General features: G+C 63.9%; 3 protein-coding genes across 7 annotated transcripts in view; 1 reads left to right on the top strand and 2 right to left on the bottom strand.

Moving 5' to 3' along the window:
* The first annotated feature begins 2,074 nt into the window (after window positions 1–2,074).
* On the top strand, window positions 2,075–7,634 carry UBALD2 (UBA like domain containing 2). Its single transcript, XM_064466966.1, has 3 exons — window positions 2,075–2,307; window positions 2,954–3,016; window positions 6,490–7,634. Exons 1-3 carry the CDS (start codon window positions 2,188–2,190, stop codon window positions 6,808–6,810), a joined length of 504 nt encoding a protein of 167 aa, XP_064323036.1. The 5' UTR covers window positions 2,075–2,187; the 3' UTR covers window positions 6,811–7,634.
* A 1,552-nt stretch (window positions 7,635–9,186) lies between these two features.
* QRICH2 (glutamine rich 2) lies at window positions 9,187–20,430 on the bottom strand. Its single transcript, XM_064467416.1, has 19 exons — window positions 19,850–20,430; window positions 18,741–18,845; window positions 18,164–18,232; window positions 17,910–17,954; window positions 15,782–16,955; window positions 15,580–15,674; window positions 15,357–15,448; window positions 15,099–15,213; window positions 14,725–14,928; window positions 14,332–14,454; window positions 14,017–14,091; window positions 13,556–13,720; window positions 13,278–13,399; window positions 12,180–12,245; window positions 11,778–11,879; window positions 11,061–11,214; window positions 10,798–10,885; window positions 10,551–10,658; window positions 9,187–10,171 (listed from the first exon to the last, which is right to left on the bottom strand). Exons 1-19 carry the CDS (start codon window positions 20,219–20,221, stop codon window positions 9,972–9,974), a joined length of 3,474 nt encoding a protein of 1,157 aa, XP_064323486.1. The 5' UTR covers window positions 20,222–20,430; the 3' UTR covers window positions 9,187–9,971.
* Window positions 20,431–20,935: 505 nt separating this feature from the next.
* PRPSAP1 (phosphoribosyl pyrophosphate synthetase associated protein 1) overlaps window positions 20,936–24,077 on the bottom strand; it is a 29,031-nt gene continuing 25,889 nt past the window's right edge. For all 5 annotated transcript variants that reach the window (XM_064467529.1, XM_064467530.1, XM_064467532.1 and 2 more), the window contains one exon: window positions 20,936–24,065. In XM_064467529.1, the coding sequence (XP_064323599.1) occupies window positions 23,907–24,065 (159 nt within the window). In that variant the 3' untranslated portion in view covers window positions 20,936–23,906. The remainder of the gene's footprint in view (window positions 24,066–24,077) is intronic.

Raw genomic sequence — 24,077 nt, 5'->3', positions numbered from 1 at the left:
GGACAGGGGACCCTGCTCCTGCCTCCCCGTGCTGAGAGGGAAAATGAGGCACAGAGGCCGCAGCGGTTTGCTTGGAGGTAACAGGAGAGCGAGCAGCTCTCCCATGGCAGAAAACATTTGTCCATATACCTAGTATTCCCTGTCCGCTCCCAGTTCCTCCATCAGCCACCGGCACATGCTGCAGGGCCAACAGCCCACCCCCGGGCTGGCCCTTGCCCTCCCTTGTCCATTTTCCCTTCCCCTTCCCCAGAAGGTGCCCCAGTGCCTGCCACCCAGCCTGGCGGAGGGGCTGCCTCGGCCCCACGGGGTGGCACCGGCTGGGGAGGGGACGGGCCCTTCCTTAGCTGGGGCTGAGCCCCAACAAGGGCTGCCCCATCATCATCCCCCCAGGCTGGTTCCCGGAGCTGTCCCGGCTGGGAAGGTGGAGCGGGGTCTGGGAGCCCACACCCTGTGCGGAGGGGTGACCCCACACCCCACCCCTCCCAGGGGGGTGGCAGGGCAGTGTGGCTGCCGGGGAGGGTGGAAGAGCATCTCAGGCAGGATCAGGCCAGGGAGGATCAACATCAAATCCTGCCCTTGCCGCAAATCCTGCCCCCAAAAGGGGCTTTTCCACCAGCCGGTCGCTGCAGTGGGAAAAGCAGAGGTGTTTGCAAGAGTCCTGTGGCTCCGCAGCCAGGCCAGGCACAGAGTTGTGTTTGGAAGGACTGACGGTCCTGCCTGCTCTTCCAAACGTCACAAATGCTGTGGTTCACCACGGCCTGGCGGGCCTGTTGCCGGCGTGAGCCCCGCTGGGGTTGCGAGCGAGGGCTCGTAGGCAGCGTTTCCGTGGGCTTTGCAGGCAGGCACCACGCGAGGCCGGCTGCTCGCAGCTTTGCTCACTCAGCTAGGAGCCGCGCCGTGCACGCAGGCGGGTGTTTCTGGCAAGCGGGAGGTCCCGAGCGCTCTCGGGGCTCGGTGTAAAGGAGGCAGGTGGGTTCGGGATGCCGGCGTCTCCTGGAATTGTTCTTCTGGCACCTCCACCCACCTTCGGGCTGGTTTTGCCCCTGGAGGATGAAGCTGCCACAACCTCAGCTGCTCAAGCGGGACGTCCCGTACCCACTGCTGCGTCCCGGTGAGTGGGATCCCCCCCGCCGGCACGCCCCAGGGTGACACCCAGCCCAGGGACACCATGCACCAGCAGCGCTTCTCCGTTGCACGGGGCGGCTGAGCCGGGGGGGCTGGGGGAGCAACGTGGGCTGCTGCCTGCTGGACCCCGCTCCCTGAACCACCGGGCCTGGGCACAAGCCCCGCACCCGGCTGCGGGGGCCGAGCGGCTGCAGGGGCCGCTTCTGAGGTCTCCATCCCTCTGCCCCTTCCCGCGGCCGGCCTGTCACTGCCGCCACACCCAAACCTCCAACACTTCTTTTCAGCTCAGCCTATTTTCACGCCACCCGGTTGCGAAGTTCCCGGTTTATTTGTTTGGATTTAAAAATCCGAAAACAAATAAAAATGCTGCTTTTCCTTTTTTAATTAAACGCTTCCAGGCGTGCATCGCACCAGCCCTGTTGGTCCCCAGGCCCGGGGGGGGGGCGCTCACCCTTGCAGGCTGCGGCTGCACTTCAGAGTCACCAGTATTTAAAATATATTTATATTTAAATATATATATATTTATATTAGGAAAAAATTAAATCACCCCAAAAGGCCAGCCCCGGGCGCCCTGCCAGCCCCTCGGCCCCTCCTGGGGCTGGGGTCCCTGCGCGGGGGGGCGGGGAGGGCCCGGCTGGGGCGGTTAAGGGGGGACCCCGCGGGAGCGGCCCCCCCCCCGCCGCGCCTCTCAATGAACCTCCTCAATGAACCTGACGTCACCAACGCCTTCCGAAAAAACCCTCGCAACGCACCCAATCAGCGGGCGGGCCGCTCCTTCCTCCGCCCGTCCCGCCCTCCCCGGGGTCCGCCGACCAATCAGAACGCCGTCTGCAGCCAAAACACAAGCGCCGGCCAATGGGAGGGCGGCGGGGCGGGGCGCGGCGCTGGGGCAGCTGGAAGATTCGAACCGAAGGCCCGTCGGGGCGGGCGGCGCGGCGGCGGCCAATCGGGGCGCGGGGGCGGGCTCCCGCCGTGCGCGGCCCCGCCCTCCCCGTCGGCCGCCCCCCGGTGCGGCGGGCGCGCTGCGGGCAGCCAGGGCGGCGCTGGCGGGGCGCCCCCGCCATGTCGGTCAACATGGAGGAGCTGCGGCACCAGGTGATGATCAACCAGTTCGTGCTGGCGGCCGGTTGCGCCGCCGACCAGGCCAAGCAGCTGCTGCAGGCGGCCCACTGGCAGTTCGAGGTACGGGCCGGTCCCCGTGTCGTGTCCCCCCCCAACCCCAAAACCGGGACACCCCCCCTCGAGATCCCCCCAAACCGGGATCCCCCGCCAGCCCCTGCCCGTAGAGCCGGGGGGGGGGGGGGGGGGCGGGAGCGGAGTGGGGAGGCCGGCCCAGCCGCGGCCCACCGACACGCGTGGCCGGGCCTCTGGGCCCCCCCCCCCCAGCACCCACGCCGCGGGGGGAGGGGAAGGACGGACGGACGGGGACGGACACACCGGCTCCGAGTTCCCCCCGGTCTATTTATACCGGGCCGTAACCCGAGCTGCGGCCCAGCGCCCGCCCCCGCGGGGCGCCCCCCCCTCACCCTGGGGCCCGTGGGTGGGTGTAAACAAGGGGGGGTGGGTGGCCCCCCCCGCGTGGGGAGCCCCTGCGTGGAGCGGGGGCACACACACGATCCCGAGTGGGTCGGGTGAAGGGCAGCACCAGGCTCCCCCTGCTTAGGCCTGGTGGTGGGGGAGCACCCATGGGTGCCCCTCAGGCGGTCCCACGGGGGTGGGGGCGAGCGGGGGGCTGCGGGGCGGGTAAGGGGGGGGGGGTGGTGATGGTGTGCGTGTTTTCCTTCCGCCTTTGTCTCGGGTGGGTCGGGGCTGACGCTTGTCCCCACAGACGGCCCTGAGCGCCTTCTTCCAGGAGACCAACATTCCCAGCAGCCACCACCCCCCCCAGATGGTAAGTGGGACCCGCACCCCACCCCCCACCCCCCACCCCACCCTTAAACCCACCCCACCGGCTGCAAACCGCCCCCTGGCCCCCCGGGGGTCCGCAGCCCCCCGGGCGGCGGAGCGGGCAGCCCCCCGGCCAGCCATGTTGCCGGGCGCCCGGAGGAACGCGCAGCCGGCGAATGTAAACACGAGCTAAAATGTCTGCCAGGAAATAGTTTGTCTCCGCGAGCATCGCGCTGGAAGTTGGGCTGCCCGGGCCGGGGGGGGCACTGGTGCCCCCCGCCCCTTCCCCAAACACCGCTTGACCTTGGCCGAGGGCACGGCCCCCTCGGCCCGGGGGAGGAAGTTGTTCCCCTCCGGCTGGTTTTTGTTGTGTTTTGGGTGTTGTGTGTGTTGTTTTTTTTTTTTAATCTCTTTCCTGTTGAGGGAACTAAATGGTGCCGCACGCGGGGGCAGGAGCAGGTCTGGGCTAAGCCTATTTTTCCCCCCCTTTTCTCATGCTGTCAGGATGTCACCGGCTGGCCCGGCATCGCGCGCTCGCCCTCTCCGAGGAAGTCATTTTGCCGGCCGGCTCCCACTTGGACCCCTTTTATTTGAATTCCCCCTCCCCTGGGCCTTTCCTCGCCGCCGCGGGGGGGGCTGGCGAAGGGCCACCTCGCGGGCAGCCCCCCCTCCCCGGGGGCCTTGGGGACGGGAGCTGCCGCCCCGGTCCGGGCCTCGCCGGGGCAGTGCCCGTCGGGCGGCTGCCGGACGCGACCCGGCTCCGAAGAACCCACCCCTGCGCCCCGCGGGGCGAGCGGGACCCAGCCCCGGCCCGAGGGGTGCCCCACTGCCCCCCCAGCCCGGCACAGAGCCCCACTGCCCCCCCCCAGCCCGGCACAGAGCGGGGTGGCTCTCCCCCTCCCCGCGATGTTTCCCTGACACCCGGCGCTCCACGTGGTGACAAAATACCGTTTCCCCCCTCTCCCCACATACTCCCACCTCACATTTTGGGCATTTTTTTTTGCTGCCCCCCCCACCCCCCCAGCATCCTGATTTCTGCAGCTTAAAGTGCCCCGCACGGCTCAGGGCAGGGGGCGAGACGAGGGGCTTTACCCTCGCGGTTTCTATTTCTTTTTCAAGGGGCAGAGAACAAAGCCACGAGCGCAGCGGTGCTACGGCGCGGGGCGGCACGTCGCCTTCGCCCCCGCGCAGGGGAGGCACCCCGCACCCGGCAGAGCCCCCGCGGGTCCGGGCTGCGGGGAGGGGGACGCGCCGGAGCCGTTCGGTGTCGGTGCGGCAGCTCACGGTGGGACCCTCTGACAGCCGAGCGGCTCCTTAACAGAACGTGTGGGAGGAGGAAGGCAGTCATTACATGGCAATTTTTTTTTTTAAATTAATGTTTTTAAATTACTCCGGCAAACACCACCCCAGAAGCTGTGTCCCCCCCTCCAGCATCACGTCCGACCTCAGTCCAGGGCTGGGGTTGGGGGGTGGGTGTGGGTGTGTGTTGTTGGTTTGTTTGGGGTTTGTTTTTTTTTTTAATTTTTCAAAACACGGTCACTTGAAGTTTTTGTTGGGGTTTTTTGGTGGGTTTTTTTTCTCTGCAACAAGTATCTCTTAAGATACTGCCAAATTTGTAGGCTATTTAAAAAAAAAAAAAAAAGGCAAGCTGGCTTACCACTGCTTTGAGGTCAGCTCTGAAATGAGTTCTCCCGGAGTCTGTGCAGCAAGGGAAGAACACCCCTGGCTCGCCACAAACCTCTTCAGTGCTAGCCTGGCTGTAATCACGTTTTTGGGGTGCCCTGGCCCTGCACACCAGCGGGACCTTGCCCGTCCCGCTGCCGATACGGGCCCGCCGGGTGCTGCTTCCCCCAGGCTGGGGGAACGCCCCATCTTCGAACGGGTCCAGCTGGGACCCCCCGGCCAGGGTTTGGCTGCAGCGGGGGGAGCGGGGAGCACCTGCAGCATGCCCGGCTGCTCCTCTGATCCCAGTGATCACCAGGGAGGGGGAATCTGGGGGTTTGCCTGTGCTGGGGGAACCGCTGTGGCTGCTGAGCACCAGCCAGGGGCAAACCCTGGGATAAGCCCCGGGAAGGGGAAGATGCAGCAGCTATGCCCCATCAGAAGCATCTCCCTGATCCCCCATTGCAAAAGGCAGGAAAAGCTGGAGGCAGCAGGCGCTGCCCCAGCCCCGTGGCACCACTCAACATTCCCACGAGCAGCTCGGCTGTGCCTCGGGCTCCCACAGGAGCCGTGGCTCCACGAGGACAGCAGGGGTTTGGGGTAGATTTAACCCAGAGGGGTGAAGCCCCCCATGCACGCACCGCCTCCATGTCCATGCATCCCCTCCCAGAGCTCCCCCCGCCTGCACGCGCGCCCCATACACGTACCCCTTCCCCCTGCGAGCACCCCACATGCCCTCGCCGAGTTTTGCTCAACAGGTCCAGCGGGGCAGGGGGAAAACAGCCCCCAAGACTATTCCCTCTCCAGGGACTGGGCTGGGCAAAGTGCTGCTATTTCTGGCTATATGGTTTTATATATACAATATGCTAGTTTATATATATAAATAATATATATAGCTAGTATATAGTTACATACATACACTAGCTTTAATATATATATATATAAAAATAGCTATTAGCGTATGTTCAGAGCAGCCTGTGGCAGAACCCTGCTCCCTGACAGCCACCCCCCTCTGGAGATAAAAAAGAAGGGGGTAGGGGCATTAGGGCAGGTGCCCACCCTATTTTGTACTGCTGGGGTGAAGCCCCCCTGCACAGCCCCTTTGGGGGGGCTTTAGCCCCCCCCCACCTACTCAGCGTAGCAAGTGCTTTGCTGAATCGGGGCCCTGGGCACTGCTAGCCCCTGCAGACCCTGTACGGGGTCCCCCCCCAGCAGATTTTCCTCTGCTGGTGAGACTGGCTGTGAAAAGGGCCGGATCTGTCTCCGGCTTGGGGGGGCGGGGGGCAGGGGGTGCTATATTTAGCCGGGTACACAGAAGGGCCGTACCAGGAACCACGGCAGGGCTTGGCTGCCACCACGTGTCCCGGGGGGGGCCCTGCCTGCCGTTCACTCCCTGTGCCCTAACAGGGTGCAAAGGGGAGGTGGGGGGGTTGGGGAGCTGGGTCCCCAACACCCTCCCCACCCATCACACCAGACCCTGTGGCAGCAGCCCCCTCCCACAGAGCAGCTGGCGTCAGAGCAGCATCCCCCTCCCCAAATCTGCTGCCTCCCAGCACTTTGAGCACCCTGGATGGTTCAAAATGTCCCTCCCAGCCCAGGCTGGCCCTGAGACCCTCCCCATGCAGCCCCTGCACCTGTGGGGGAGCCACCCAGACCCTTGGGCAGTGCTGGGGACCCCAATGTCAGCCAGACCTGGACTCCAGACATCCCCTGGGGCTGGGGGTCCCTGGTGATGGGTCCAGCTTCTGCAGGCGGGTTGGGACCCCAAAAACATCCATGACCAAGCTGATTCCCACCCTCTCCTCTCCCCCACAGATGTGCACCCCCAGCAACACGCCGGCCACGCCACCCAACTTCCCGGACGCTCTGGCCATGTTCTCCAAGCTGCGGACCTCCGAGAGCCTGCAGAGCAGCAACAGCCCCATCACCTCCATGGCCTGCTCCCCCCCGGGGAGCTTCAGCCCCTTCTGGGCCTCCTCGCCCCCCAGCCACCAGCCCGCCTGGCTGCCGCCCTCCTCGCCCACCGCCCACGGCCTCCACCACCACCTGCACCACCCGCAGCCCACCTGGCCCCCCGCCCCACCGCCCGCCGCCCCCCCACAGAAAGCCGTGGCCACCATGGACGGCCAGAGATAAGACTGGGTTGGTGGAAGAGGGGGAATTGGGGGGGGGTCTGGGCCAGGGCGTTGGGAGCGGGGGCTCCCTGAGAAACGCACTGGGATCATTTTCTAGGCTTTATTATTATTTTTCTGGGGGGGTGTGAACATGCTGCCGGGGAGGGCACCAGCCCACAAGAGTTGCTAGCTGGTCTTTTCTCCCCCCATTTTTTTTTTAATATATAACTATAATATATAAATATATCTAATGTATATAAATCCAGAGAGAAGGAGCAGCAACATGGAGGAGGCAGCCAGGTGTGTGTGTGGGGTCCCTACAATCCCCCTTCCCCCCCACATCACAGGAGAGGGAAGTGGAGGGGGGGGGGGAATAACAAAAATTAGAAGCATGGAGGCAGCTGCCGGCACCCCAGGCCACGGCCACGGGGGCACAGAGCCGCTGGGCCACCTCCCACAGGCTCTGGCTTTCTATGACATGGCAGCGCCCAGAGCAAAGCACGCCTCTCCTCTGGCTTCCAAAATTCAGCCCAGCTTCTTGCACAGACCCCCCCCCAGGCCCCCCTTTCACCCCAGCCTCTTTCCCTCAGCACCCCTCTGGGGCCAGGGGAAGTGGAATGGGGGGCTGTGATTTATCAAGGCGATGCCCCCGTGTCCCTGTGGTCACCGTTCACAGCCCTTCCCTGGGGAGGGCAGGGGGGAGCTGGGGTTTTTTTTTAGTTTTCAAATCAATCTTGCTTAAAAAACAAACAAACAAAAAACCAAAAAGAAAAAAAAAAAGAAAAAACAGGTTGAAGGTTTTTTATTAATTTAAAAATAATAAAAAAAAAAATCACTTTTTTAACACCAGCTGTCCCTGCCTTTTCTCTTTGCTGGGAGAACGTCCCTGGCAGGGCACCGAGATGGGGGTGAGGAGCCCCCCCCCCGCCCCCCCACAGCATCACCAGTGGGGATGGGTGCCCCCCATGCACTGCCTGCAGAGGCCACGGCTGTGCCCCCCAAAGCGGGGGGCAGAGGGAAGGGGAGGTGCCGGAGCTGTGGGGGTGCGGTCAAAAGCCCATCCTGCACCCTCGCAAAATACCGTGGCTTGCGCCCCCCTCCAGCAGCCTGTCCCCCACCAGCCCCATCACCCACCTGTGTGATGAGCCCCCAGGCCTCAGCACCACAGGGACACCCAGTCCCACCTGTGATACTCGAGGGCTGCTGGGTTTTTAGGCAAACCCTGTGCTGGGGGTGATGCCTCCTGAGCGTCCCCCACCACAGACAGGGCACCAGCTCAAGGACACGGGGAGGGTCCCTGACCTCCCCAGCCACTCCCATGCTGCTCCTGGTTTAGTGCTTAAACCTCCAAATTAAGCCAAAATTGAATAAAACCACAGCCTACATCATCACACAGCTCATACAACAAGAAACTGGGGTAACCTGCCCCCCAAAACAGGAATGCAGCAGCTCTGGAGATGCCAGCAAGGACCAGGGGGCTCAAGGCACAGCAGCAAAGCATCCCCCAGGGGATGGGGAGACCCCCCCAGCCCAGCCCCCAGGAAAAAATAAAGCCCCTGGCTGGGGCTACTCACCCACTCCGGCATCACAGGCAGCACCCAAGGAGGGAAGTGAGGCTGGGTGCTCATGTTTATGGAGGTGGGAGGGGGTGTTTATAGGGCACAGCTGGGTCCCAGGGGCAGCAGACGGGGCTGGGGGGGGCGGGGATGAGCACCAAGGGGGATCAGCCCCAGCTGGGCCGTATCCTGCAAATGCAATTAGTCCCAGGGGGTGGTTTTTAGCCCATCACCACTGTACCCCACCCATGGGGTGCAGGATGGCCCAGCTCTACCCTGGTGCCCACTGGTTTGCTGAGTTCCCAGTTATCCCACTGGAGGTGGCACTGGGGGGACCCCACATCCCGCTGGATACACCTGAGCACCCCCAAAGTGTGTTTTTACCACCCATTTTTCACCTGAAAAAACCAAACTCACCAGGGAAAGCATCCCTGGGGGTAGTTCCCTGGTGTGTGGGGACCACAGTGGGGTGGGCAGGGATGGGGCCTGCTGCTGTGGGGGGGGGGTTGGTTTGGGGGGTCCCCACCCCCTCCCCAACCTGGGGAGAGCATCCACCGGGAGAGCAGCATTTCCACAGGGCAGCCCCCTGGGACACACCACAGGGGGGTGAGGGGGTGCTTCCCCGGATGCCTGGGTCACTCCTGGCCGTCCCTGGGCTCCCCCTCGGGGTTTCTCACCCTCCCACTCACCCAAGAGGTGCCAGCGGCTTTGTGTGTCCGTCCGTCCCCCCCAATGTGTGCGTGGGGGAGCCGGGGCTGTCCCCAGCGCTTTGCTGTTCCCCCACGCACACAGCCATCTGCCCCCAGCTGTGACACCCCCCCCCAGGTCCCCCCCATGCTGCTTCCAGGGACTGTGGTTTCCCTGCCCGGTACCTGACCACTTGTGACACAACTTGTGCTAGATCTCAGCGCAGAGTGGGGCTTTTCCCACCCGACAGCAAGAGGATGGGTGGCAGAAAGGGGGGGTGGGGAAAAGCAGCCCCAAGCCATGGAGGCATAAGGGAAAGGTGGGGGGCACATGTCCCCCCCCAGCATTGGGGGAAAAGAAGGGGTTCTAGTGCTTTGTTCTGGAGGTGCGAAGCATCAGTTGCCCCAAGCCAGGCAGCAGCCAGGTTAGTGCCTTCCTCTTTCCATTGACGGCAGAGTTGGAAGGGGGCAGGGGGTGCCAAAGAGGGGGGTTTCTCCACTAGGAGATAAGGAAACCAGCTTGGTGGTGCTCATCCCTCGGGATAAGCGACAGCAAAACAGCGGGCTTGGGGTGGGATTTGCTTTTAGCATTAAGCCGTGTCCTGCTGCTGCTCTTCCTGCTGGGATCCCCGTTTCCCATCACCTTCGGCAGCAACCGAGCATCATCCTCCTCCTGCTGCACCACCGGGTTCCCCCAGACCCCTTTGGGGCTCCCCTGGCAGAGGCCACTGGGGCTCATGGAGGCTGGGGGGTGTCAGGGGGAGTGGGGGGGGCCAACACAGACCCCAGCAGGGGGTTGGACCAGGGCTGTTTTCAGCTCCTCCGGAGATGTGTGGCCGTGGGACGAGGGATGCTGCCGATCCCGCCTTTTGCACGATGGAAAAATCCCGACCCAGGGCCACCCCACGGAGGCCACGCAGGCGCTTGGCTGCTCGTCGCCTTTATTGCTGCTGGCTGGAGACGCTCGCTCGCCTGCTCGACGGCTGGCGTGGTGGGGGCTCGGCCGGGGACCCCCAGTCCCGCACGGCTGACGGGGTGCTGGATCCGTCCCGCGGGGACTGGAGGGGCGGGAGGGGCCCCGGTGCCTGGAAGGGGTGGCCGTGGGACGAAGCGGGCCTGTGCTCCAGCGAGGCGGCGGTGCCTGGGAGCGAGGGGCAGGGGTCAGCCCCCCGGCAGCCCATGGGGCAGCTCTGCCAGCCCAGCACGGGGCAGGCAGCAGGGGCACCTGCCCAGCAGCGGCTACCCAGAAATGGGGTCCTGGCCCCCACCCTGAAGCAGACAGGCTGTTGTCCCACACTGGCCAGAACGACCCCACCCCACATCCCCCCACCTCGCTCCAGCAGTTGTCCCATCTGCCAGTCCTCCCCCTCCATCCTGCTTCCTCCCCTCCCCATCCCACCCCCAACCCCAGACCCCATCCTGCCCTGCCCGGCTGTGGGCACAGACCCCCCTCTCGCCCCCACCCACCGGGAGACAGCAGGGTGCCCTCCCCCCCGCCCGGTGCCCTGATGGGGCCGTACCCGGCTGGCTGAGCGAGGACCCGGCGCTCTGGGGCCGCAAGAGCAGGCGGCCGGTGTCGCGGGCGTCCCACCGCCTTGGGGACAGCGTGGGCTTGTCCCTTGGGAAGCCTGGCAGGAGAGACCAGAGGGAGCTGGGGTGGGGGGGACACGGGTGGGGGAAAACCTGGCACCCCACAGACACCCTGCCCACCCTCGCTGTCCCCTTCACACCCGCCGGATCCCCCCTCCAAACCTGCCCCGGCCGTACCCTCCTTGCCCACGGGCACCGGCAGCTGCCCGTCCCGCCGGCCCCTGTAGATGTGGCCGTCCTGGCCCAACAGCTCCATCTCGTCATGCTGGGAAGGAGAGAGCAGGCTGGCTGAAACGCGGGGCCGAAGTCAGCATCCCCAGGCAACCCTCCCACACCCAGCTCTCCCTGGGGAAACTGAGGCACAGATCGCCCCGGGATGCTCAGCATCACTCTCCCAGCCTCAGCCTCCCCCACCGCATTCCCACCATCGTCATCCCTACCTTGAAGGGGAGCAGGATGGGGGGCTGGAGCGGCCGTGGGGCGCCGGGCGGGAGGGGCTGGAGGCGCGGGCAGCGCTGCAGCGGGTGGGTGAGGGTGTGCCGGCCCCCGCAGTGCCGCGGCACGCTGGGGTACCCGCACTCGGCTGCCCGCTCCCTGTGGGATGGGGCACGGGGATGCTCAGCACCTGGCACAGTGGCACCCTGTGCTTCAACCTACTGCGCCAGCGAGGGGGGACAGGGGGTGCTTCCCGGTGGGGTGTGTCCCCTCCTTGCCCCCCTGCGACTGCTGCAGGAGACCCCACGCCCATCCAACCATGCTGGATCTGCTTTCCCCACGGCCCCAGTGAGCTGGTCATGGCCAGGGCAGGTCCCTGCAGCCTACGCAAGGGACACCAGGAGGCAGGGGCTGGGCTGCCCGACTGCCCACCAAGCCTGAGGTCAGGCTGAGACTGGACACAACTCGTCACATGTGGCTTTACACCATTGAGACAGAGTCCTGGGCTAGACAGGGCAGTGCGGGGGAGCTGTAAAACCCCACAGAGCTGAGGCAAGCGCAGCTGGCTGTCCATGACACGCCTCTGCGCCCCTGCCCTGCCCAGGCCCCCCCAGACCCCTCTGTCCCCCCAGACCCCTCCACCACCCAGGAAGAGCTCCCCCTTGCCAGAGCAGGGCCACCCTGCACCCCAGGGGCCAGGGATGGTTCCCTGTGTCCCCTACCTGAGGCCGTGCTGCTGCGTTTGCTCCAGCTCGAGGATGGTATGGGGGCGCCCGGCGAGGTGGGGGGGCAGCGGCGGCATGGATGGGATGGCCACGATGTGCCTGGGGAGGGCAGGAGCCGCGCGTAGGTGACAGGGGACAAACGACCCACCCTGGCTCAGGGCAGCACCCCAAAACCCACAGGCTTGCACCCCACAGCATCCCCCTGCCCGATGCACCCGGGGACGGGTCCCCGTCCCCCAGCTGCCAGGCAGGGCTGCAGAGGGGGCTCGGCAGGTCTGGACCCCCTGGGCAGACACCCAAACCCCTGCGCCTGGCACAACAGGGCACCGCCAGCACCCATCTCCCCCCACCCCACCCACGCAGCCCCCCGCCAATGCACCGGTGCTGGGTGCTACTCACGGGCCGGGCACCAGCATGCTGAGGGGGCGGTCGCAGGACATGCAGTGGAAATGAGCCAGCAGCTGCCTGGGGAGCGGGGAGAAAAGGGCTGGGTGGGCTCCTGGGGGGGACACACAGCCCTGCCTGCGTGCAGGCAGGCAGCTCGCAGGCAGCAGCAAGGTGCTGGGCACTTAGAGTGTTTGCAGGGGGAAGCGTGCGTTTTTGAGCCTGGTTTATGCCCCACCACCCCAGCAAGGTCCCAGGCCGATGGATGGTTACAAAATAAAGGGGGTACGATGGGGGAGAGGGTTGTTTGTGGGCTCCCACCTGGGTAACCCGAAAGCCACAGAAGCAAGTGCCCAAAACCCACCATCACCGTGGGAACTGCTCCGTGGGTTCCCACAGCACCCCAGTCCTTTAGGAACTAGGGGTGCTGGGGCTGTCAGGGTTAAACCAGGGGGTTTCCTGTATCTCTTGCTGGGGTGGAACGCTCCCAGCCTGGGAGCAAAAGCTGGGCCTGAGGGATGCAGGATTCCCACAGGTTTTAGGATGAGTTTTGTCACTCAAAACTGGCCCTGAGGACCAGGACACGCTCGCCTTGGCCCCAACGGCACCCCCAGAACCCAGCAGCTGCCCGTGGCCTCCCTGGGGCAGGCAGGGATGCGAGGGGAAGGGCACAGGCGCCCACGCCTGCCATCCGAACCAGCCCTCGCACCGATTTCATTGCTTTGTCAGCGCTAATTAACCCCCCTGCACCTTGCCAGGAGGGCAGGTCACAACCCAGCTCCGCGGTGCCACGTGTCATGCCCCTGCCCGGGGGGACGAGCCGCCATCCCCCACTCTCGCCCCAGAAGGCCTTTGCACCCACACCCCGGTTTTGGTTCGGGAGGGCTCCATCCTGCACGTGCCCCTTCCTCAGTGCCCCCTCTAATGCCAGGGACCTGCTGCTGGCGGTGGCTGCTGGTGGGAGGAGAAGGCACAGCTACTTCGTTAGCATCCCCACAGTCCGCTGGCTAAACTGGTCCCATGCCAGCGTACCACGCAGGCACCGGCCGGGATAGCGGGAGGGAGCGGGGCGAGTGCTGTCCCCGAAGCCATCACCATCCCGGTCACACTCACTTCTTAATCCCAGCCGCATCGTCAGCCTCTGTCTGCGGCACCTTCTCCTTGAGCTGCTCCAGGATGCTCTTCCAGTGCTCCTCCAGCTGCTGCCGGAAAGGCCCCAGCTCCAGGCGGTCCAGCTGCAGACGGACACACACCCTCAGCCAGCCGCCCCGGGATGGGCCACCGCGGTCCCGGGGAAAAGCCCGACGGGGGGACCCTCGGAGGGATGCTGCCTTAGGCTGCCAAGCCCCAAAGGTGCCTGTTTTGTGCGGTGGGGATGAGCCACCCCTCACCTTGGAGCCCATCTCTTCACTGAGCTGTCGCTGGACCCGGTGCCAGCCCTCCTCCTGGCCCGTCACCCGGCTCAGCATCTCCTGGACCACCTCATTCAGCCGCTCCATGCTTGCGTCAAACTGGGCACGACTGACTTTGCTGGCCAGGGCGGCTTTGTCTGCTTTCTGGCAACGGGGAAAGGCAGGAGAGCGGTGGGGAAGGGATGGAGGTGCGATGGGCAGGGCCAGCTCGTGTCAGGACGAGAGGAAGCGGCTACGTGATCCCGCTCACCCCATCACCCCTGTGGGGTTGGTCCCACCAGCCAAAGGGACTCGGGGGGGGAGACAGAGGGACCCACAGCTGGTCTGGAAACCCTCCCTCCCCCAGGCCAGTTCTGCCACCAAGCCCCCAGGGGACAAGGGGCATTTGTCACCCTGCCCGAGACCCCCTTCGCTGCCACCAGGGCCCCTCGAGGCCGTACCACATCGATTCCCAGCACCAGCTCCTCCTTGTCTGCTTTCTCCTTCTCCAGCCTCTCCAGGGATTGGAACAGAGCCTTCCAACACAGAAAGCATCCCATGACACAGTGGCAGGGTCGGAGCTGCCTCCTGGCCAGCCCAGCACCCCACACTGTCCCCCCCCCCCAAAAATAAAACCCTCCAGGAAAGGTACGTTGAACCTCTGCAGGGCTGCGGGCGGCTGCAGGCAAGTTGGGCAGGGGGACAAATCCCTTGTGGTCCCCAGCCTGGGGTCTGCCGGAGGAGGCTCTGACCCCGCGGGGGTTTCAGCCACCTGCCTCGATATCTTTCTGCTTCTGCTGACGGTCATCCAGGAGGTTCCCAGTGACGGAGCTGAGCTTCTCGTAGTCCCCTTGCACCTGCACGATGGTGGCCTGGATGCGCCTCAGCAGCTCCTCATCCTGCTTCAGGGAGGAAGACGACAAGGCAATGCCATGCAAGGGTGGGGTGGCTGCCCCAGGGAGACAGACCCGGGTTTCTCGGCTGGCGGCCGTGGGCTGTCGGTGCCAGCAGGACATGTGCATCAGGCTTTGATTTCCTTCCATGCTGCTGATTTGTACAGGCCAATTTGGGAGCAGCGAAGGGTTCCCCCATGTTACAGCGAAGGACAAACAGCTGGGGGGCATCCAGGCAACCCCCCTCCCAAGCCCCCCATGCCGGCATCTCCCTACCTGGCTCCTCCTCGGCAGCTGCCTCACCCCCTTGCCCACCGCCTGCCGTGACATGAGAGAGTCCACCAGCTCCTGGAGCTTCTCGTAGCGCTGGAGGAGCTGCCCCACCTGCACGCTGATGTCCGTGCTGCAGACGGGGCACTCGGCCCGCGCCTCTGCCGGCTCCTGCCCCGCGCCCTCCACCGTCGCCCTCAGCTCGTCCAGCTGCAGGACGGGAAGAAGGAATCGGCTCCGAGATGGGATGGATGCGGCCAACAAGCCCGGGTGCCGTGGAGGCTCGATGGGCCCATCCAGCCAGGGGACGTGGCTGGGCCCCCCGCTAGGACCCCCAAGCTGGCGGGCGGTGGGAGCACTTCTACCCCCCCAGACCTCACCTGCTCCTGCAGCTGGTCAGCCGTGTTGGTCACCAACTGCTCCAGCATGGCCTTGGTCATCTCCTGCTGCTCTCCCAGCTCCTTCAGCTCCCGCTTTATCTCCTGCAGCGTGGACCTGGTCAGCAAGAGGGGGGCAAGGGCAGGCTTAGCCCCTGTGGGTCTGCTCGGGGGATGTGCCTTGCCCCCAAACTGGGATGCTCCCAGACCCCTGCTCCCTTGTATCCCTGCAGGGTAGGAAACCCTCTCCCATCTTTTTACCCCAGTTGCAGGGTGATCTGGTCACTGCCTTCTGCTTTCCAGTCGGCTCCGGCCACCCCCAGCTTACCAAGGGCATCCTCCAGCTGCCTGATCTGGGGACAGTGGTGGCAGCAGAGTCAGGGCATGGCCCCCTGCACCGTCCCAGCACAGGGACCCTTCGGCCACACACCCCCCCAAACCCCTGGCATCACCGCAGCCCCCTCGGGGACTGCTGCTGGCTCACCTTCTCCTTCTCGCCCTGCAGGTCACTGGCCAGGCCCTGCAGGGATGATACCTGGCCCCGGAGGTCGGCCAGGATGCTGGTACTGTTCTCCTGGTCTAGAGGGACATGGTCCAAGGGGACATGCTGTCGGTGAGGGAGTCTCGCCCTCAGGGCCAGGCTCCAGGTGCCAAACGCCCCCTGCCAGCCCCCCCAGGGCTCCCACCTGCCTCTGGGAAGAGTAGGCGCAGCTTCTCAAGCTCAGCCTGGTCTGACTTGGTGGTTTCCAGCTGGGCCACCTGCTCCTTCAGGGCAGCGTAGAGGTGGCCGAGCTGCCCGATCTGGTGGAGAGCCTCCACCGTCTCTGCGTAGCGGCTGGAGGCGCTGCTGGAGGCCAAGGACCCCCAGGGCACTTCTGGCTCTTGCGAAGGGGACTTGGCCTTGGGAGCGGCATCAAGGGGGATCTCAAACCCCTGGGCTGTCGGTGAGAGGGTCCCCGCTGCCAGCTGGCCTGCCCGGGCAAGCTCTGTGCTGGGAAAAGCCTTGCCTCCCTCCCTGGGGCTTGTGGCATCCTTCTGTGTCCCCAGAGCACCAGGCGTGGCTTCAGCAGGGACCTTCTCAGTGCCAGGAATGCTGGGTTCCATGTAGGGAGGGCTTGGCTGAACCCCTGCTTGCCCTCCTTGGGTCCCTGGAGGTGCTGGCTGCATCCCTGGGGTGGTGGTCTGGGTGCCAGGGAATCCTGGCTGCATCCCCGGGGTGGTGGTCTGGGTGCCAGGGAATCCTGGCTGCATCCCCGGGGTGGTGGTCTGGGTGCCGGGGGATCCTGGCTGCATCCCCGGGGTGGTGGTCTGGGTGCCGGGGGATCCTGGCTGCATCCCCGGGGTGGTGGTCTGGGTGCCGGGGGATCCTGGCTGCATCCCTGGGGTGGTGGTCTGGGTGCCGGGGGATCCTAGCTGCATCCCTGGGGTGGTGGTCTGGGTGCCGGGGGATCCTGGCTGCATCCCCGGGGTGGTGGTCTGGGTGCCGGGGGATCCTGGCTGCATCCCCGGGGTGGTGGTCTGGGTGCCGGGGGATCCTGGCTGCATCCCTGGGGTGGTGGTCTGGGTGCCGGGGGATCCTGGCTGCATCCCTGGGGTGGTGGTGCTGGCATCAGAAGTCCCCGTCCGATCTGAGGGTGTGCCTGCCCACTTCTCAGGGGTTTCTGGTATTCTCTGCATCCCTGCTTGCATCCCCAGGGAGCCAGGCTGTATTCCTGGAGTCCCCTCGCTGATCCCTTTGCTGGTCCTGGGTGCAGGCTGTGTCCCTGGTCCTTTCAGCCCCAGTGCTGAGCTTGCCCCACATGGGGTGTCCACATCTGAAGTAGGGGTCTTGGCGGGGGCAGACTGGCCCCCACTGCCCTCCTGAGAAGAGGAGGCAAAGGGGAGCAGGTTTATGGGCAGAAGGGCAGCAGAAAGGGGAGACCCAGGGCCCCCCACCCTGTTCCAAACCCCCCCAACTCATGAAGCCAAACCTAAGAACCTCACGAGAGCCCAAAGGTGAAGAACTACCCACTCTACGGAGACCCCTGAGCTCCTGTGGCCACATCTGCCCCATCCCTCCCCAGCTCCCTTAGTGCTTTGGTTATCTCCGTGCCTGCACAGTGGTTTTAGCAGCTGATCCAGGGGACCAGCAAACACCCCACTGATGCCACCTGATACAACAGCAAGGCATTTTTTCCTCTAGCAGTGGGATTCAGTACCGGACCAGACCCACTTCCCAGCCCAATGGGCTGTGCCTGCGTTTCAGGAGCAGCAGCCCCAGGCGGGATTTGGAAACCAACTCATGGTGCAAAATGCTGGGGTTTGCCCCAAAACATCCCTCTGCTGTCCCCTGCACCAACCCACCAGCCCCAGAGACCGGGAGGGCAGGGAGCTGTGGTCCTGCCCAAAGTCAAGCAAGGACACGGGGCCGTGCGGTCACCCCGAGGGCTTTGGGTGCTCGCTTGCCCCATGGAGGAGCTGTTATGGGATGTCAATGGCACTGGTGATGGAGGTCTGTCTGTTGGGCCAGCTGAGGAGATGCCCTGGCTCTGCCTGTGCCAGGTCCTGCCTCCCAGCAGGATGTGCAGGGAAGAGAAGCGCTGAGCAATCCTCTGCAAAGGGCCCAGGGCGTGCAGCGGCTGGAGGCGCTGGGGGCTGTGGTCCCACTGGGTCCTGCTCCCGCAGCCAGGATCCCCCAGCACTCACCACCAACAGACCTCGACCTCGGCCTCCTCCTGCTCCTCCTCCTCCTCCTCCTCCTCCTCCTCCTCCTCCTCCTGCTTTGCTGCCCACCAGACAATCCTCCAGCACCTCCCAGCGCACCATGTTGCTCACCTCCTCCGGGGCCGGGTAGAGGCTCAGCCTTTCCTTCAGCTTTTTCTGGGGAAGGAAGGGATCAAGGGGTCAGCCCGGGACACATAGCCTGGCGATGGGACCCACAGGAGCGCTGACCTCCCAGCGTGGCTGCCCAGTGCTGCTGGGACCATGCCCTGATGCGGAGGGACCGGGCGCACTGGACCCCCCAGGGGAGCCAGAGACGCGGCTGCCTCCTGTGCCCGGGCGTGAGCCGGGCGTGCGTGCGGCCATACCACATCACTGTCCAACGCTGTCTGGTCGCGGAGGCCTGGCAGTCGGCCAGCGGCGTCCTGGAGGTTCCCCTGGAGCAGAGGGAGGAGAGGGACAGCAGTCCGGACGTGACAGTGGGATTTAAAAGTAGCATCTGCAGATTAACTTGGGCACAAGACAGAGGGATGCTGGGCAGGGCTGTGCCTGGGGGCTCTGGCTGTATTGCACAGGTAGGTCTTTGTCCCACCTCCTTCCCAGCACCCACGTTTCTTTTTTTATGGCTGTTTAGTTAAGAACTGCCTTAGCATCACTTTGGTTGATGCACGCAGGTACCTCGTTAGCACCAGCCTGACTGCGGGCAGCAGTGCCTCTTTCCACCCTCCCCAGGCAGTGCTGGTAGGCAGAGTGGGGGGCTCCAGGTGGGCTGGACTGAGCTCCCCCGCTCCCCGCCTTGGGAGACGCTTCCCACTCTTCCCCCCGGTGCCCTTCACGCCGGGCGACACCCGGGGCTGCAGGGCAGGGGCAGCAGGACGATGTGAGAGGGGCAGGGTGAGGGGTGAGGGCTCAGCTCCCTCCCGGGGGGCACCGGCAGCAGCTCACCAAGCCAAGCACCTCCTGGATCGTCCGGATGTCCTCTCCCATGCGGGACTGCGCCGCCTTCATCCCGCCAATCTCCTCGAGGAGATCCTGGGAGAGAGCCATGGCCTGGGAGAGGGGTTGGTGGGGGTAAGCCTCAGGGGAGGGTCCCCAGGGACTGGGACCTTTACCCTGCTGTGACCTGCACAGGGCACTGTGGGCAGCACTTACTATTCATCACATCTTCAACAGCCAAGGAGCAGCAGCTCCCCAGAGAACCCCAGTTCTGCCCCAGAGACCCCCCACTGCGCAACCCGAGCCAGCAGGGATGCATCCAGCCCTGCCTGCCCGTGTCAGGCTCTGTGCAAGACTAATGAAGCCCATCCGAAGGGCCAAGAGCCGCTGCCATCCCCTCAAGCACAGCCTGGCCTGGGAGGGCAGCGGCAACCGCTGCTAACAAAGCGAGGAGCGATCGGTTGGGGACCTGCCGGGGAATCCCTCCCCCCCTGCTGCCTTCTCTGTAAGTGTCCCAGCCCCGGCAGGATCCGGCCCTGCAGCGCTGAAGGTGGCTGTTTCCTTGAACCTGAGCTTATTTCTTCCCACTGGGGATGCTCAGGCGAAGCGCAGCCATGAACGGCTCGGCGCCGTGCAGGATGAGGCCCGTCTCCGGTCCCACCAGTGCTGGGTTTAGCCCTTGGGTGAGCCAAGGGGATTTGCAGTGGGAGATGAGACCCGTGAGGTGCTGGTGGAGCCTCTCAGCTGCCTGAGGAGCAGCCGCGGTACCCGGCCGTAGGTCAGGAGCAGGGAAGGGAGGGATGGAGCGGGCAGTGGGGCTGGACCTGCAGCGATGCTGAGCCCACAGCCGGCGGAGCCGAGGGCACCAGCTGCTATGTTGGACCCACTACGACTTGCTGGTGGCAATGTGGGGAAGACCCAGAGCAACCGGAGCAGCGTTTCAGACCCAGCTCTTCCTCCCCAAAACTCCATCCCTTTCCTGCAGCGGAGCCCCACGTGCCACCATGAGCTCGGGCTTAAACCAGACCTTGGTCTAAGGGCAGCGCGACGGTGGCGCAGACCCCGGCGGAGAGGGTGCCTCGCGGGGGAGCACCCAGGGGACCGGCAAGAGCCTCTACCTTGGAGATGCTGCTCTCGTTCGCTTCGATCTTCTCCTTCATCTGACCCAGGTCGGGGGCCACGGAGGCGACCGGGGGGGTCCCCTGCAGCGGGTCCTTCCCGGGCAGCCGCTCCCCCGGCTCCCAGGGGTGCTGCCCCGCGCCCCGGTCCCGGTCCCCCTCCTCCTCCCGGCCGGGGTGAGCCTCGGCAGGCGGGTCCCCCCGCGGGAGGGGGCTGGGGCTGTGCCCCCGCTGCCGGGCCGGCCGGTCCTGCAGGCCCAGGTGCCCCAGCACGGCCTGCAACAGGCTGTGCAGCGCCGTGAAGTTGACGGCCCCGACCTCGGGCGTCCCGATGGCGACGTCCAGCAGCTGGGACAGGCTGAGCGCGGCCATCGCGGCTGCCCGGCCCGGGACCACCGAGCCCGACCTGGGGGGGGGGGGGACACACGACGACAGGAGCTTTGCTGCCTGGAGGGACCCTGGGGGGCGGAGGGGGTGGGCAGCCAGCAGCCTTCCTCCTCCTCCTCCTCCTCCTCCCCGCCGCAGAAAGCGATCAAACCGGCGGGGCGCACCCCGGCGGCAGGGCTTTCTCCGGGGGGATATGTCCCCTTCCCCGCCGCCCCCGGCCCCGTCCCCGGCCTCCCCCCACCCCGCTCCCCCGCGAGTCTCCAGCCCTGCCCCCCCCGGACCCCTCCCATCCCCGGCCCAAGCCCCCCGGCCCCCCCACACCCCGAGCCCCCCGACCCCGCACCTCCCGCCCCGCACCCGCGGCCAGCGGTCCCCGCCCGCGCTCCGCCCCGCCCCTTCTCTTTCCTCATTGGCCACCACCCGCCCCTCCTCGCCGCCCATTGGCCGAGCCGGCTGCCCGTGTCGCGGCGGGGCGGGTAGCGTCCGCCGTTGCCATGCGACGCCCCGCCCCCGGCGGCCGCCGCGCCCCCCCCCCCACCCCCGCCTTTCCCACTTCCAGCCCTAAAACGCCACCGGTGACGTCTAATATTTCGAAGTAGCGTCACGCAGCCCGCGCCCGGGGTGACGCGGCTCCCCCGCAGGGTGAGCTGTCCCGGCAGAGGGACCCACCGCCCGGCCCGAAGCCGCCCAGCAGCCGAGGGGTCCTGGTGCAGGAGCACCTCAATTTATTTGTGTATTTTTAGGCATCACACGCATGACAGGCTTTACCCTCTCCCCCAGGCGTGGGAATGGCGGAAGGCTGCTGCTGGCAGCAGCACCACACGGATTTCTAGCATCTCGCCCCACAGCAGGGAACAAGAAACGCAGATCGACACATCCAGGCAGCCCGAGGAAGTGTTCAAATGTTGGGGAAAATCTTTGAACGCCAGCGATCTGTCAGACAAGCACTTAAAAAATAATCAATGACACCATCTCTTCCCTCACAAGCCCCCAGGCCGGCCCAGGACACCCCCAGAGCACTGACAATGAGCTCCAAGCAAGGATGAGGATGGGCAAGCAGGGAACAGAGCCTGCGCCTCGCTTGTAGGAGGTATCTGCTTTGGGGCATTAAAACACAGAGATCTGCTCTGCACGTGTATTTTTCTCTTCCAAGCTGGGAGGACTGCATTCAGGGAGGGAGTAGAGAGATTTAGAGGTGGGAACAAGATGCACTGAGGCAAGAAGCTGACCCTCTTAGGCAGGATCCTAAGCCTTAAGCCCAGGAAGCAGCAGAGCTGTGGGCTCAGGAGCTCTACAGCTACACCCAGGGACTGGTCGAGCTCTCTAGGCCGGGCTCAGGAGTGGCAGGAAAAGCTGTAAGACCCCTAAAACAGCAGTGGGCCACAGCAGCACACGGAGGGGGGATGGTGTAGCAGAAGGGAAGATGCTGAGGTTTGATGCTGATGGGATGGCAACCGAGGTCCAGGCTGGCTCAGGGCAGGGAGATGCTGCACCCTAGCACACACTGGCCCCAACCCACCGTCGCCCCCTGACCTTGTGGGCCTAGCAAATACAGGACACCAGTTTTCCTAAAGCAGTTAGGGACCCTGAGGTGTGAATGTCCCCTGGCTTCACTTTAGCCAACTGATTTTGGCCTCTAGCCAGGGTAAGGTTTGAAGTGAAGCCTGTGGGTAACTTGGGTTGCTGTCCTGAGCGCGACCCGGGGGACACCAGCACAACCCACGGCTCACCGGTGCTGTGGTTCCACAGCTTCCACCCAAATACAGCCCCATAAAAGCAAGGCTGAACGGGGCAACAGCACTCCACCAACCCTGACCTTGCTTCTGGCAGGTCTGACAAGCAGTTTGAAGGGGAGAGGAGAGCAATACACCTCACATTTTTAACACTGGTTTCCAGTATGAAGAGCATGGGCCAGTACTGGCTCAGAGCGAGGGAGCACGCAGACATCTACGAGGACTGCACACGCTTCAGTTGATCCGTTCAATAATGGGTACAGCACAGTACTGTTACCCCACCAGGCCAAGGAGCCACGCGGTGGTCACAGAGTACGGCTGTGATTTGTTTGTAGTACTTTGAAAATGCAGGAAAAACCAGCAACAGCCTTAAGCCCTCACCCAGCCCTGATGGGACGTGGCTTGGAGGTTTAATCTGTGCCCAATAGGGGAGATGAGCCCACGGCTCTGGGCTTTTGTGTACCCTCACCAGCTACAGGGCTGAGGCACGCGCGTTTGCCTGCTGTTCAAGGCTTCTCCTGCTCACAGAGCCACTGCCTGCCCCTTGGCACTGTGCACATTTTAGATACTGGAACGGAAGAGAAGGATAAGCAAAACAGAACAACTGCCTGCCTGAGACAGCCCGTCAGCAGCAGTGCTCTTTTGAAGCAACTGCCTCCAAGCAGGATTTGTTCCTCACATCACCAGGCTAGAAAGTGCTATAGGTTTTACTGGAGCGTGGTTGTTTGCCTCAGCAAGGGGGAAGGTCACCGCTTGGGGATCTATTCTTATATCATCTTGGAGACAAAGCCCTTCACAAGCCCCTTGTGTGGCTTTCTCAAGTGTCCCCTCCAGCCAAGGATTAGTGTCACTCAAGAAAGAAGCAAGCAGCGAGCCCTGCTTCCCCGTGGAAGGAGGCCACAGGCTGCCAAGTGAGCCCGTTTACAGCAACAGCCCCATGGTACAGACCGCGCAGCTCCTCAGGGGGTACAGGGCTCACAGGAAGCACCAAAAATGAAAAATCCTATGCTTTTTATTGCAGGTTCAAGTGTTAGTGTTTTGGAGAGCACAGCTGCATTAGAGGCAGATCTTGTTCCACTCCCCTTCCCCACAAGGCTGCCGCAACTCACCAGCCCCCGGCAACTCCAGACACCGCGCCTGGTTTTGCAGTGCAGACAAGGGGTCAAGTGAGGACCTAGGCCCTCACGTGACTTGCCACCGAAGAACAATAATGATCCAAGGCTTGCAAAATGAAAAGGCCAGCACGTTAACTAGCACCCCTTGCCCTGCTGGGAGGCACAGGGGAGCCTGTTCCCAGAGCCCCCACACAAGGATGCAAGCAGCCCCGCGAATGGGCTGCCCTAAGCTGCCCTTTCTGGATGTCCCGCTGACTTAGTTTTGATGAAAGTCCTGGCTGTGGTGTGCAAGAGATGAGAGGCCACTCAGCTGGCGAGGAGCTGCTCTGCCGATCGGTCCTGCCAGCGGCACGCAGTCCTGCGCAGCTGCCTGAGTGAAACACTCCCTTCTGCGAGTCACGGTCAGAAACAGAAACCCAGAGGCTGTCTCCTCGCGCTGCCCACACGCAGCAAAGAGCAGTCTCTATTCCCTTCTCATAAGCTGACAGCTGCTACTTTTTTTGCTTTTCTTTCCCTCCCTACAGGGCAAGAGATAACACACTAAAAAAAAAAAATTAAAGGAACTTAAAAATTCAACATCACCTCATTTCTCCATCTCTCTTAATTAAGATGTAGTCCTCCCCATTGCCAGTGGCCTCTTCTAGTCACCTGTAAAGTGCTGGTCAGGTTGATTTTTGTCTATTAGATCTCATGGCTCAAGACCCTGAAAACCTTCATGCTCCTACAAGAATAAACAGTTGTGTTATGCCTATAAGTTATGGTATTGCCTTTTCATGCATATTTCCTTCTCTTGTGGAAGCCAGGACAGGGGCAGCGCCAGGTCTAGTCATCGACAGTGATGTTGCGAAAGAGATAGGCCATGGACTCGCCGTTGTGGATTCGTCGGATGGCTTCAGAGAGAATCAAACTGATATCCACAGTCTTTATCTTGGGGCACTGCAGCTTCTGTACCTCGTGAGGAACTGTGTTGGTTACCACCACCTACGGAGTGCC

The sequence above is a fragment of the Phalacrocorax carbo genome, chromosome 16 (assembly GCF_963921805.1).
Source record: "Phalacrocorax carbo chromosome 16, bPhaCar2.1, whole genome shotgun sequence".
Classification (NCBI taxonomy): Eukaryota; Metazoa; Chordata; class Aves; order Suliformes; family Phalacrocoracidae; genus Phalacrocorax; species Phalacrocorax carbo.
This window is presented reverse-complemented; position numbering and strand designations above follow the sequence as displayed.